The sequence below is a fragment of the Scyliorhinus canicula genome, chromosome 6 (genome assembly GCF_902713615.1).
Source record: "Scyliorhinus canicula chromosome 6, sScyCan1.1, whole genome shotgun sequence".
Classification (NCBI taxonomy): domain Eukaryota; kingdom Metazoa; phylum Chordata; class Chondrichthyes; order Carcharhiniformes; family Scyliorhinidae; genus Scyliorhinus; species Scyliorhinus canicula.
In genome coordinates this window covers 203665137-203677933 of record NC_052151.1, presented here as the reverse complement: position 1 = coordinate 203677933, position 12797 = coordinate 203665137, and the positions used below count along the sequence as shown (strand labels likewise).

Here is a 12797-nt window from a genome sequence, read left to right as displayed (position 1 = left end):
TGGAATGAGGAAACGGCCGCACCTGAAGAAAACCCACTCAAACTCCACATAAGTCAACCAAGGTCGGAATGAAACTGGGATCCTGGCGGTGTGAGACACCAGTGCTGCCACTGTGAATCTGTTGCTGAGAGAGATCCGGAAACAGCCCCGCCCCTCATTCACTCCGATTGGTTGGAGGACCGGCCCACCGCTCCATGTATCCAGCTATCTATTGGTCATTAGCTGCCGTCAATCACCCGAGAGTTGTGAGCTAGAGCATGCGCAGTGCACATATGAAACTGGACTCTGACGGCTGCGTGCTGACTCGGATTGCGTGAAAAGGGGCGGGAGGGATGGACCGAGCCGGCCGATTGCAGGGTCCGGAGTCTTCGTAAATACCCTGCATTTTATTTACTTTGTTTTTACTTTTATTTAACCAGGGACCTCAATTGAGAAGCAACTTAAGAAGCTGTAGTCCTCAAACCCCGAAAGACGAGCTTGAAGTCCGGGACTGAATGTGCAGACTGAGGATGCGGAGGTAAAATATTACCATGGATAGGAGATTGGACAGTTAACAGGAAACAGAGTAGGTATAATGGGTTATGGTGTAGGGGGTAAAATATTAATATGGAGAGGAGATTGGATAGTTAACAGGAAACAGAGTAGGTTTAGATGGCTCATGGTCTAGGGATAAAATATTACCATGGATAGGAGATTGGATAGTTAACAGGAAACAGACTAGGTTTAAATGGCTCATGGTATAGGGATAAAATAGTGACATGGATACGAGATTTGACAGTTTACAATCAGATCAACCCCAATCCTATTGAATGGCGGGTAGGCTCAAGGGGCCAAGTGCCCCACTCCTATTTCATAGAAATGGTGGTGATTTTGCGATCTATTCAGATTTCACCACAAGACGGAGTGTCAGACAGGAATTTAAATCTTTGAGGAGCTTGAGGAAAAAATGTTCCATCAAATCTTGTTCTGTATTTCTGTCCTGTATTTACAGTGATGACCTTTGCACACTCTTATACCTGGTAATGGAAGGGAAGAATTCTCAGATGCGAAACTGAAATCAAACATTATGGTTCAGTCACCTGATTATTCAGGTCTGAATATCATCAGACTTTGAATGTAGAGGACAAAATGTTTATCTGTTCTGTCTGTGGGAGAATATTTCAAACATCATTGTGACTGGAAAAAAAACCCAGACACATTTGACCGAGTGAGTGTTCCTGTGTCTTACTGTGGAAAGAGCTTTAACCAGTTACACAGCCTGAAAAACAACATAACCATCACAGTGAGAAATCGTACATTTTTGTGTGTGGACGCGGCATCAACTGATCACCCAACCTCGAGACAAGAGCACACCCACAGCATGGAGAAACCATGGAAATGTGAGGACTGTGGAAAGGGATTCAATTATCCATCCCTGCTGGAGATCCATCGACATGTTCGCTCTGCAGAAATCATGGAAATATGAGGATTGAATTATCCAGAGCAGCTGGAAAACCACAGATGAAGTCACGCTGGATAGAAGTCATGTAAACGTGAGGACTGTGGTAAAAGACTTAATTATCAACATGTGCTGGAAGTCCATTGACACAGCCACACTGGGGAGAAGCCATTCATCTGCTCTGTGTGTGGGAAACACATCTTGCGTCATGATACACCAGCGAATTCACTTGGAAAGTCCTTCAGCTGCATGCCCTGTGGAAAGAGTTTCATGCAGTCATCGAAGTTCAATGCACATCTGCAAGTTCATATTGGGGTGTGGGAAGGGATTCAGTCAGTCAGCCTACCTCCTAATACATGAGCAATTTCACACATAGAAGCCCTTCAGCGGCACTTCCTGTGGAAGACGTTGAGGCAGTCAGCCAACCTGGTTACACACCAGCAAATTCACACTGGGGAGAAACTGTTCAACTGCACTTACTGTCGAAAGGGCTTCAGGAGGGCTTCCAACCTGAAAACACACCAACGTATTCACACTGGGGAGAGGCCATTCCCCGTCTCCATGTGTGCTAAGGGATTCACTCAGTCACGATGTCTGCTGAAATGCCGTTCACACGTGACTGCAGGGCTTGGATTCTACTGTTAAACACATCCAGCACTGGTAGTCTGACAATATTAGGTTTGTTTCTGCTCATGTTACCAAATTATGAACTTTCAGTTCAATTCTGAATTTGGTGCAAAATTTAAAATTCAATTTCTGAAAGGTTCCATTTATTAACATCTCCAATGAGAAAGTTCTGATTAATCCTTGTTGACAATTCTTACTGACTTATGCATGTTTCACACTGGCATCATCATTATGGAATTAACTTATCAAGAATCATGAAACAAATTTGCACAAAATTGTTCAGGCACATCAATAAAAGCTTGATCAGTTGACATTGTTGAAGTTTGGAATCTACTGAGTTCAATCATTTCTGAACAGGAACATTTTGCTAACAGTGGAACCCACAACAAAAACTGGTTTAAGACCCACTCAGCAAAGATGACATCTGAAAAACTTCCAACACGGATGGAATTCCAACTGAATTACTCAAGCATGGAAAGACCCAGCCACTGCCACACCTTCAGGCCATCCTCCTCCTCTGTTGGGCGGCAGGATCCATTTCATCGGACATGTGCGATGCAAAGATCATCAGCATATATAAAACCGAAGTTGACACAGGAGATTGCAAAAACTACATGGCATTTCAGTCCCTGGTGTCACAGGGAAAACATTACGAGAGTCATTCTAAGTTTGTCTACTTGTAGACCGAGTGTATCCACAAGCACAGTGGGGTATCCGTGCTTGCAAATCGACAGTGGGCATGATTATCTGCATATATCAGCTACAAGAAAATTGTACAATTGGTATTTCATCAAAAATGCTGCCAGCTTCACCTGAGAAAAGAATAATTACTGGATGGAAAGTAAACCTTCAATTATGAATTACAATGTACTTGTACAATTGTGAAAGGAAGTGAAAAGTTTGATTCCCTGAAGATAAGCTTCAGCCTTGAAGTTCTGATCCAGTGATCACAGCCTGTGGGGAAGTTGCTCCCTCTTTTACTCTTTTTCTAGAAAAAGCTATTTTTTTGTTCTATTAGTCATTTGGAAAGGAACCTGAAGGAAAGTTAAAAAAAAACCAACAACAATTGGACAAAGCTGAGAAAATACCTTAAGTATTGGAAAAACAAAGTTTAAAATGGTGTTTGAGAACTGGGGGATCTAAAGTCCAGGCATGAACCTTTGTTTGAACCACGTGCATTGACAACATGTTGAGAATTACAAATTGTGAGAGATATTCCTTGGTGGGGAAGGTGGTCTGCGGTTTGAGGGGGAGGAATGAATCTTAGTCAACAGTTACCATATTTTACTGGAAACGTTTTTACATTTAATTATGGGCAGCTCAAAGGTGTATTTTGCTGATTCTGATAATTGTGGTAGCTTCAATATATTAGCTACCGAATGTGATCATGATATTAGGAAAACAAGCTCATAGCTGGGTTAGCCAGAGATCAATTTTTCAGAAGTCATTAAGGATACTGCCTCCTTACGGTTGAGTGATCTGTAAGAAATAAAGTCCAATAATCTTATAAAATCTTCAGACGTTTATTGAATATTATAGAAATAACTCTCTCTAGGTTGACAAACATCTCTGCCAAGGACATGTCTATAATACAGACTTTGAAACAAGACAATCTGATAGGGTGGGAGATCGCAACTGCCTGTTTGAGTAAAAGTTAAACAGGATGTCCCAGCAAGCAATAAACCAGGAAATCAATTCATAGATTTCCAATGCAAATAGGTATTACCTTGAATATCTGTCCCTTGCACAGTTTAATAAGTGATTGATGCAAGAATCCCCAAAATAAGAGTACATAAAAGAGCCTTTGAGAGGGAAAATCATTTCAGACGAAGAATTTCTGTGATCCATGCCAGCTTCAACCAAACTCATTGGCTCAGGAGACTGAGAAAAGATGAAGCTGCCAGGTCCAGACTTCAGCTTCATCTGCTCCATTCTTCATCTGTCCCAACAGGGACCACTAAACCATCCTGCAAAGGCTACCATCTCCATCCAAGATCAGCATTCCCCTCCCTCCACTTGTCTAATCAGCATCCGTTCTGGGCTGTCTGTCTTTACTCCCTCTTTCTCTGATGTCTGATATCAAAACTGCAGCTTCTTAGTAAAAATGCTTTCAAATTACCTATGAATTCGAACCTCTATGGCAACCACACTAAAATCTTGCACTTGTCCATGGACTAACCAAAATAGTCCAAAGTAACAACAATGTGTTCGCTGTCGCTCACAGGTCACATTCCTATCTGTGTCAGAGGGTTGTGGGTTCAAATCCACATCCACAAACGTGGAAAATCCAGGTTTTTTAATTTGATGCAGTATTGTGGGAGCCCTGCACTGTCAGAAGCGCCGTCTTCCAGATGAGATCTTCAATATGGCCACATCTAATAATAATAATCTTCATTATTGTCACAAGTAGGCTTATATTAACACTGCAATGAAGTTACTGTGAAAATCCCCTCATCGCCACACTCCGGCACCTGTTCAGGTACAGAGGGGAATTCAGAATGTCTCAATTACCTAACAACACATCTTTCGGGACTTGTGGGAGGAACCCAGAGCACCCGGAGGAAACCCATGCAGACACGGGGAGAACGTGCAGACTCCTCCCAGACAGTGACCCAAGCAGGGAATCGAATCAGAGACTCTGGCACTGCAAAGCAAGTGCTAGCCACTGTGCTACCGTGCCACCTCAGTTGGGTGTAAAAGTTCACTTGAGGTTAGTGTAAAGAGCAGGGGAGTTCTCCCTGGTGTCCTGCTCAATATTTATCCTTCAACAAACATCACTGAACAGATTCTCTGATCACAATCACATTTGTATTGGTGGGAACGTGTTGCACAATTTGACAACTACATTTCCCACATTACAACAGGGACTCAAAGAAACCTCATTGGCTGTGAAGCACTTTGGGACATTCTGAAGTTGTGAAAGGCTCCATATAAATACAAATCTTCCATTAACAAAGGAGAAAAGAACCAAAAATGGAACAGTCAGTAGCAGGACATCAATCAGTCTCCTCTTAGAAACAAACTGATTTCATCAACATGGTTCAGTCCTGGATGTGTGACAGCAGGAAAGAAAACAGCAGAATCAAAACGTGCAGTCCTTTGTGCATTCACTGATGTCTCAGCAGGGTAGACATTAGGTTAAATCACTTTCCACACACTGACTAGGTAACCAGCCTCTCCAGCGTAAGTTCACTGGTATCTCAGCAGATTACTTGTACTTTGAAAGTTCCTCTCATAGTCTAAACATTTAAATAGTCTCTTATCAACTCAAATCAGTTGATTACTGGGTTGTAATGAATCCCTTGCCACACACGCAGTAACTGAACAGCCTTATTTTATTTATTCTAGGGATGTGGGGTTTGCTGGCTAAGCCAGCATTTATTGCCTATCCCTAATTGCCCTTGAGATGGTGGTAAACTGCCTTCATGATCCACTGCAGTTCATGAGGTGTAGGTACACCCAACGTGCTGTTTAGGAAGGGAGTTCAGGATGTTGACCTAGTGACAGTGAAGGAACGGTGATATATTTCCAAATCAGGCTGGTGAGTCTCTTGGAGGAAAATTCCAGGCAGTGTTTTTCCCATGTATCTGCCACTCTTGTCCTTCTAGATGAGCATGGGTTAGGAAGATGTTGTGAAGAAGCCTTGGTGAGTTCCTGCTGTGCATCTTGTAGATGGTGTACTCTGCTGCTACTGTGCATTGATAGTGGATGGAGTGAATAGTTGTGGAAGGGGTGCCAATCAAGCAGGCTACTTTGTCCTGGACAGTGTCAAGCTTCTTGGCTGCTTTTGGATCTGCTCTCAACCAGTCAAGGGGACAGTATTCGATCATACTCCTGACTTGGGATTTGTAGATGGACAATGGGCTTTGGGGAGTAAGGAGATGAGTTACTCAATGCGGGTTTCCAATTCACTGGCTGCTCCTTTGTCAGGAAACGGGTAGTTTTAAGTGATTAATATTTGTTTTGTTAAGTACTGTATTAGAAATAAGGTCGAGATTTAAGTGGGTTTAAATTTAATGTGTATAGAGTAAAACTCTAGTTAGATTCATGTTAGACATAGGTGTTTGTGGAGGTTTGGGCAGTTCAAACTGTTTCTACTGTGCTTAGAGAAGGATACAGTATGGGAAGTGAAATAACATTGCTCAGTAACCAAGGGCCCCTTTAGTGTAGGAAGGTTTTTGGGATTGTGTTTTTAACGGAATTCATTGCAGTTGATTACAGGAAACTCAAGAAGGAACATCCCCCTCGGCATTTCTCGCTGAAATGGAGTAATGGTTAAAGCCAATGCCAGAAATCTAAAGGACAACTAGTTAAGGAAACTCAAGAAATGGAGAGAAGTTTCCAATAAGTCTTAAGTTGAAGGAACAAAGATGAATCGGAACTACTCCAGAGGTCTGTTAGTGGAGACAAGTAGAAGTTGGCAAGTGAGAAGCAAAGAAGATATCTGAATTGGTTCTCACGTTTGTGATATATTACTGCAGCATGTAGAACGCAAGTTGAAATACTTGTGGAAATCGGTGGCTGAATCTTGGAGTTAGCGTGAAAGCATTTAAGCAAAGGGAACCTGAAAGAAGGTGGACAATCTGGAGCTGGATTCTTAATCTAAACAGCTAATGGAAATTGTTCGATAGAAGATTTTGGGCAGTGGAGTTTGGAAGCACTTGTGACAATCATCTGGGCAGATTTTGAGAAGGAATCCATGGAAGAACGGTTGCGTGGCATCGGCCATTTGGTTTGAGTGGTGTGTTATCTTTGAAAACTATGCACATGTGAAGCTAATGGGAGAGTAAAGGAGTATTGTATTATAATCAAACTCTTCATGTTTAATAAATGTGGTTTTATTAGTAAAAATGAGTTGGCAATCCTGTGACTCTTCCTTCACATTTTCTAAAAAAAGTTAAAGTTATGATCTTTTGAGCGAGGGTTGGTTTCTAGAATATTTCGGTCCTGTAGTAACACCAACTAGTATCATAACATCTTGTAGACATAGTGTTTATATGACTTCAGTTTCTGGCTAATGGCAACCCTCAGGATGTTGATATACTGGGGAGAGGTTAAGTTGGTTTGTCTTATCAGATTTCCTGTGTTTTTCAAACTCTTCCCACAGTCAGAGCATTTAAAATGTCTCTTCTCAGTGTGCACAAATTGATGTTTACTGAGCTGCAATGACTTGAGCGAATCCTTTTCATGCGCACGTCGCTGGTGAATGGCCACTCCCCAGTGACAACAGTGATGTTTCATCAGTTTGTTTCCGTTTGTAAGTTTTTTCCCGCAGTTTGAACATTTACATGATCTATCATCGGAGTGAACAGTTTTGTGTCTTCTGAGATCGGATGCGCATGTGAATCCCTTCTCACACACTGAGCAGTTGGACGGTTTATCTCCAGTGTGAATAACTTTGTGTTCACTGATGTGAGATGAAGCAGTGATTCCCCTCTCCCCAGTGTGAACATGCTTGTGTTCAATGAGGATGGAATACAGTCTGAACTTCTTGCCACACTGAGAGCAGATGAATGATCTCACCAGTGTGAACACGTAGATGTTCAGTGAGGTGGGAAGCATAAGTGAATCCTTTGCCACACATGGAACAGGTGAAGGGCCTTTCCCCAGTGTGAACACGGAGATGTTCAGTGAGATGGAAGGCACAAGTGAATCCCCTCCCACATATGGGGCAAGTGAAAGGTCTCTCTCCAGTGTGGACACGCTTGTGTTCAATGAGGTGGGAATCACAAGTGAATCCCCTCCCACACATGGAGCAAGTGAAGGGCCTTTCCCCAGTGTGAAGACGGAGATGTTCAGTAAGGTGGGAAGCACAAGTGAATCCCTTCCCACAGACGGGGCAAGTAAGGGACCTCTCCCCAGTGTGAACACGTAAATGTTCAGTGAGGTGAGACAATTGCCTGAAATTCTTCTCGCACTGAGAGCAACTGAACGGTCTCTCCTCATTGTGAACTTGTTGATGTTGAATTAAACCTTCGTTGCTCTTCAAACCTTTCCCACAGACAGAGCATTTAAAAGGTCGTTCCTCAGAGTGAACTTGTTGATGTTGAATTAAACCCTCACAGGTCTTAAAGCTCTTCACGCAATGAGAGCAACTGAACGGTCTCTCCTCACTGTGAACTTGTTGATGTTGAATTAAACCCTCGTTGCTTTTAAAACCCTTCCCACACACTGAGCATGGAAAAGGTCTCTCCTCAGAGTGAACTTGTTGGTGTTGAATTAAACCCCCAGAACTCTTAAAACTCTGTCTACAGACAGAGCATTGAAAAGGTCTCTCCTCACTGTGAACTTGCTGGTGTTGAATCAAACCCTCGTTGCTCTTAAAACTCTGTCTACAAACAGAGCATTTGAATGGTCTCTCTTCAGAATGAACTTGTTGATGTTGAATCAAACCCCCAGAAGTCTTAAAACTCTGTCTACAGACAGAGCATTGAAAAGGCCTCTCCTCTGTGTGAACCTGCTGGTGTTGAATTAACCCCACATTGCTCTTAAAGCTTTTCTCACAGTCGGCACATTTGAAAGGTCTCTCCTCTGTGTGGACCTGCTGGTGTTGAATTAACCCCACATTGCTCTTAAAGCTTTTCTCACAGTCGGCACATTTGAAAGGTCTCTCCTCGGTGTGAACTTGCTGGTGTGACACTAAATTAAATGACTGAGCAAATCCTTTACCACACACAGAGCAGGTGAATGGTTTCTCACCAGTGTGAGTGTGTCGATGAAGTTTCAGCTGAGATGGGGATCTGAATCCCTTTCCACAGTCCCAACATTTCCACGGTTTCTCCATGGTGCATTTGTCCTTGTGTCTCTACCAGATTGGACAATCAGTTGAATCCTTCTCCACACACACACCCAACACGTGTATGGTTTCTGCAGGCTGTGTAACTGGTTAAAGCTCTTTCCACAGTCACTGCACAGAAACAGTCTCTCTCAGGTATGTGTCTCGGGGCTTTTCCATCAACACTGATGTTGGAACACTTTTCTCAGACAGAACAGACAAAACATCTTCCAAGGTTCTGATGAACCAAGAGACTGTCAGATCTTGACATATTTGATTTGGGTTTCCTGGCTGGAATTCCTCTCCTTCCAAGTCCCTGGAAAGGAAGTTTACAGAAGTTATCACTCAGTACAGGATAGAAATCCAGAACAGACAATTCTAGTTTCTATGGAACATTGTTCCCTTCCTGTTTACTCAAACATGTAGTGCAATCAAACACAAAAAGAGCAAAACTGAGCAACAATTCAAAACAGAAGCAAAGGGAACTTCAAACTGAATGTGATTCCCTGTGGCAAAGGGACACACTGCACCCGGAGGTACCCAATGGCCATGGAGCATAACTGTACTGCTGAACATCCCATATTCCTTCTCCAGAGCCTCTCAAACACAGGCACAGTCACAAAAGAGAGCTCACTTTAGCTCACTCGGCTAAATCGCTGGCTTTTAAAGCAGGCCAGCAGCACGGTTCGATTCCCGTACCAGCCTCCCCGGACAGGCGCCAAAATGTGGCGACTAGGGGCTTTTCACAGTAACTTCATTGAAGCCTACTCGTGACAATAAGGGATTTTCATTTTTCATTTCATTTCATATTATCCACGCATCCTGAATCAACTAATTCCTTTTTTAACCAGAGCCAGGAACAGGCTCTGGAGATCCTCCAACTTCGATTCAGGTATCTATACTAGGGCGGCAACCTCCCACACTGAATATACACATAGCCCACAGACTCCTGTCGGTTGCAAATATCACCGGCCGCCTGGGAGTGGATGAAGCTGGTTTAAAACACGTTGTCCAGGATACCCGTGGGGAATTGGAGAATTGAAAAAAAGCAGGAACAAGGGAGTCATGGCCTGGGGCAATATTGGGTAAAAATAAGCAGAGTGGGACAGGGAGAGACTGCGAGTGACAAAGGGAATGGAGCATTAGAACAAAAGTAAGCGACAATTAGAAAAGTCTGAAAGATCTGAATGTATAAATAAGAAACAGCGCAGATATCAATGAATAGGTTTGATTGAATAGCTGTTGAGGACGTAGCTGGAAAATGGCCAATGTTCAGAAATCAATATTGCAGGATGTTTAACTTTTCGAAAAGACAGGAAGAATGAAAGAGGGAGCAGCCCTGATAAGAAAGGATGTAATAAAGAGAAGAGAGACAGGAACTTAGGTCAGAAAATCAATTGGTTTGGGTGCAGCAAGAAACAAATTATTTCGGGAAATGTTTATAGGCCCCTTAAAAGAGGGTATAATCATACAGAAACAAATAGGTCTGACGAAAATGAGGAACTTAAATAAACCAAGATGAGTACTGCAGAAATTAAGGGGCTAAATTGAAGCCGCTGACCTTGCATCCTCGGATTTTTAGAGGGAGCTGCAGACAGTGGATCATATCATCCAGAATTGTAAAATGGCCGTCCGTGTGTCCCGCCCCACTGAATCCGCTCAACCTTCCTCTCCCAAAATGGCGGCCGGTTGCCTGGGTAACCCCGCCATGTCAGGGAGAAGGAAGCCCCGCCTCCGATTCGCCCTGATTCCCACTCGCAAAATGGCGGCCAGTGAACTCGCTCCCAGGGGGGTCCGTCACCGCAGGTTAAATGCGGGCCTGTAACTTCTCATTCGGGACCTCAGGCCTACCGTGAAAGTTTGTAAAGTTCCCAGGCCACCCGAGGTTTGCATTCCTACCCTGGGCTCACAATCCGCTCCCGCCTCCCGAACCGCCCGCTCTCCTCCAGTTTTTCGACATCACTACCACTGAGCATGCTCAGAGCACACACCGTGTTAGCAGCTGCGCACTAGGCACCTAAAGTTATTGATGGGGAACTTTCTGCATCTCATGGTGTTCTGGGTAAATAATCTACCATTGGTGACATAAACGTGATTGGCATCGGGATCGGGTCATCCCGATGTATATAAATGACGTGACCTTCCACAGTGGTGTACGGTCTGTGCTCGGACCCCCTCTATTCACAATATATACGAATGGTTTAGATGAGGGAAGCAAACGTGATATCTCCAAATTTGTAGATGACACAAAGGATGGGAGGGGGAGTTCAATAAAATTGTCAAAATACAGAAAACCAAGGACACCAAACACATGGCACCCGAAAACACATCCCCCCTCCCCCCCCCCCCCCCCCAACCCTCCACCCACAGCAGCAGAAAGGTACACCAACCCAACCCAATGGAGTTTGCCACTCCAGCACGGATGTGGAGATGCCGGCGCTGGACTGGGGTGAGCACAGTAAGAAGTCGTACAACACCAGGTTAAAGTCCAACAGGTTTGTTTCAAACACGAGCGTTCGGAGCACTGCTCCCTCCTCAGGTGGATAGAGAACTCAGCACGGAGCACGGCAGCAGAGAGAGAGAAAGAATAATCATCCCCCTCAAGGGGTATTCAGCCCAGAATAACCCTGGCACATCATAAAACAAACTACACAGAGCATATCAGAAGACAAGGAACGCCACCAGCTGCCGAGGCAGTGCCCCCCCTCCCCCTCCTCCCCCCTCCTTCCCCCCTTCACGCCTCTCCCCCTCCCCCGCCCCCTCCTCCCTCCTCCCCTCTCCCCCTCCCCTTCCCCCTCGTCCCCCCCACCCTCCCTCCCCCTCCCCTCCCCTCCCCCCTCCCCTCCTCCTCCCTGCCCCCTCCCCCCCCCCTCCTTCCCCCCTCCCCCCCACCCTCGCCCCCCCCCCTCCCACCGACAGTAAAGACCCACATCGGTGGAAGGACACTCAGTACATGTACGGGAAAGTATGCAATACAAGCGGTGCATGCATAAAGAGTATATGCTGAATGACTGCGCATGTGTGTCTGTCAGAGTGGAGCTGTGAGGAGGATGCAGAGATGCTTCAGAGTGATTTCTTCAAGCTGAGTGAGTGGGCAAATGGATGTCTGGTGCAGTACATGTGATGCTATCCACTTTAGTAGCAAAAACGGAAGGCAGATTCTTACCTAAATGGTGATAAATTGAGAAAGGGGAATGTGCAATGAAACTTCAGTGTCCTTGTACACCAGTTGCTGAAGTTAAGCAGGCGGTAAAGAAGGCAAATGCTATATTGGCTATCATAGCAAGAGGATTTAAGTACAGGAGCAGGATGTCGCTGCAATTATGCGGGGCCTTGGTGAGACCACACCAGTAGTGTTTTGTGAAGTTTTGGCTTCCTTATCTGAGGAAGAATGTTCATAGAATCCCTACAGTGCAGCAGGAGGCCATTCTGCCCATCAAGTCTGCACTGACCCTTTGAGTATCCTACCTAGGCCCAACCTTCCGCCCTATCCCGTAACACTACCCAACCTTTGGACACTTGGGGGCAATTTATCATGGCCAATCCACCTAACCTGCACATCTTTGGACTGTGGGAACAAACTGGAGCACCCAGAGGAAACCCACGCAGATACAATGAAAATGTGCAAACTCCACTCAGTCACCCGATGTGAGAATCGAACTTGGGTTCCTAGCATTATGAGGCAGCAGCGCTAACTACTGTGCCACCATATCGCCCAGAGGGAGTACAGCAACATTTTACGACTGATTTCTGGGATGGCAGTGGCAGTACTGACATACGGGGAGAGATTGAGTCATTTAGGATTATATTCAGTGGAGTTAAGAAGAACGAGTGGATGGGGGGCAGGGGTGGGAGGGGGATCTCATACAAACCTGTGAAATTCTAACAGGACTAGACAGGATAGATGCAGGAAGGATGTTCTCGATGGCAGGGGAGTCTAGAACCAAGAGTCACAGT

At 44.7% G+C, this 12797-nt stretch overlaps 1 protein-coding gene and 1 long non-coding RNA gene across 5 annotated transcripts; one reads left to right on the top strand and one right to left on the bottom strand.

Moving 5' to 3' along the window:
- Positions 1 to 270: 270 nt before the first annotated feature.
- LOC119967812 lies at positions 271 to 6919 on the top strand. The gene is made up of 2 exons (XR_005461074.1): positions 271 to 517; positions 992 to 6919. It is a non-coding gene; the product is annotated as an uncharacterized LOC119967812 (long non-coding RNA).
- LOC119967811 (zinc finger protein 229-like) lies at positions 1118 to 10829 on the bottom strand. 4 transcript variants are annotated; one of them, XR_005461073.1, is made up of 2 exons: positions 10402 to 10823; positions 1118 to 1692 (listed from the first exon to the last, which is right to left on the bottom strand). XR_005461073.1 is itself a non-coding variant. In XM_038800818.1 (2 exons), exon 2 carries the CDS (start codon positions 8847 to 8849, stop codon positions 7527 to 7529), a length of 1323 nt encoding a protein of 440 aa, XP_038656746.1. In that variant the 5' UTR covers positions 8850 to 9156; positions 10740 to 10829; the 3' UTR covers positions 6882 to 7526. The 4 variants fall into 4 exon arrangements, 3 of the variants coding, with proteins under 3 accessions (XP_038656746.1, XP_038656745.1, XP_038656744.1); XM_038800818.1 differs by lacking the exon at positions 1118 to 1692 and adding an exon at positions 6882 to 9156 and having other exon boundaries at positions 10740 to 10829; XM_038800817.1 differs by lacking the exon at positions 1118 to 1692 and adding an exon at positions 6882 to 9156 and having other exon boundaries at positions 10692 to 10823.
- Between the last annotated feature and the right edge of the window lie 1968 nt (positions 10830 to 12797).

Excerpts from the sequence above, each read along its gene's own strand:
- LOC119967811 (XM_038800818.1), bottom strand. The coding sequence starts at position 8,849 with ATGGAGAAACCGTGGAAATGTTGGGACTGTGGAAAGGGATTCAGATCC.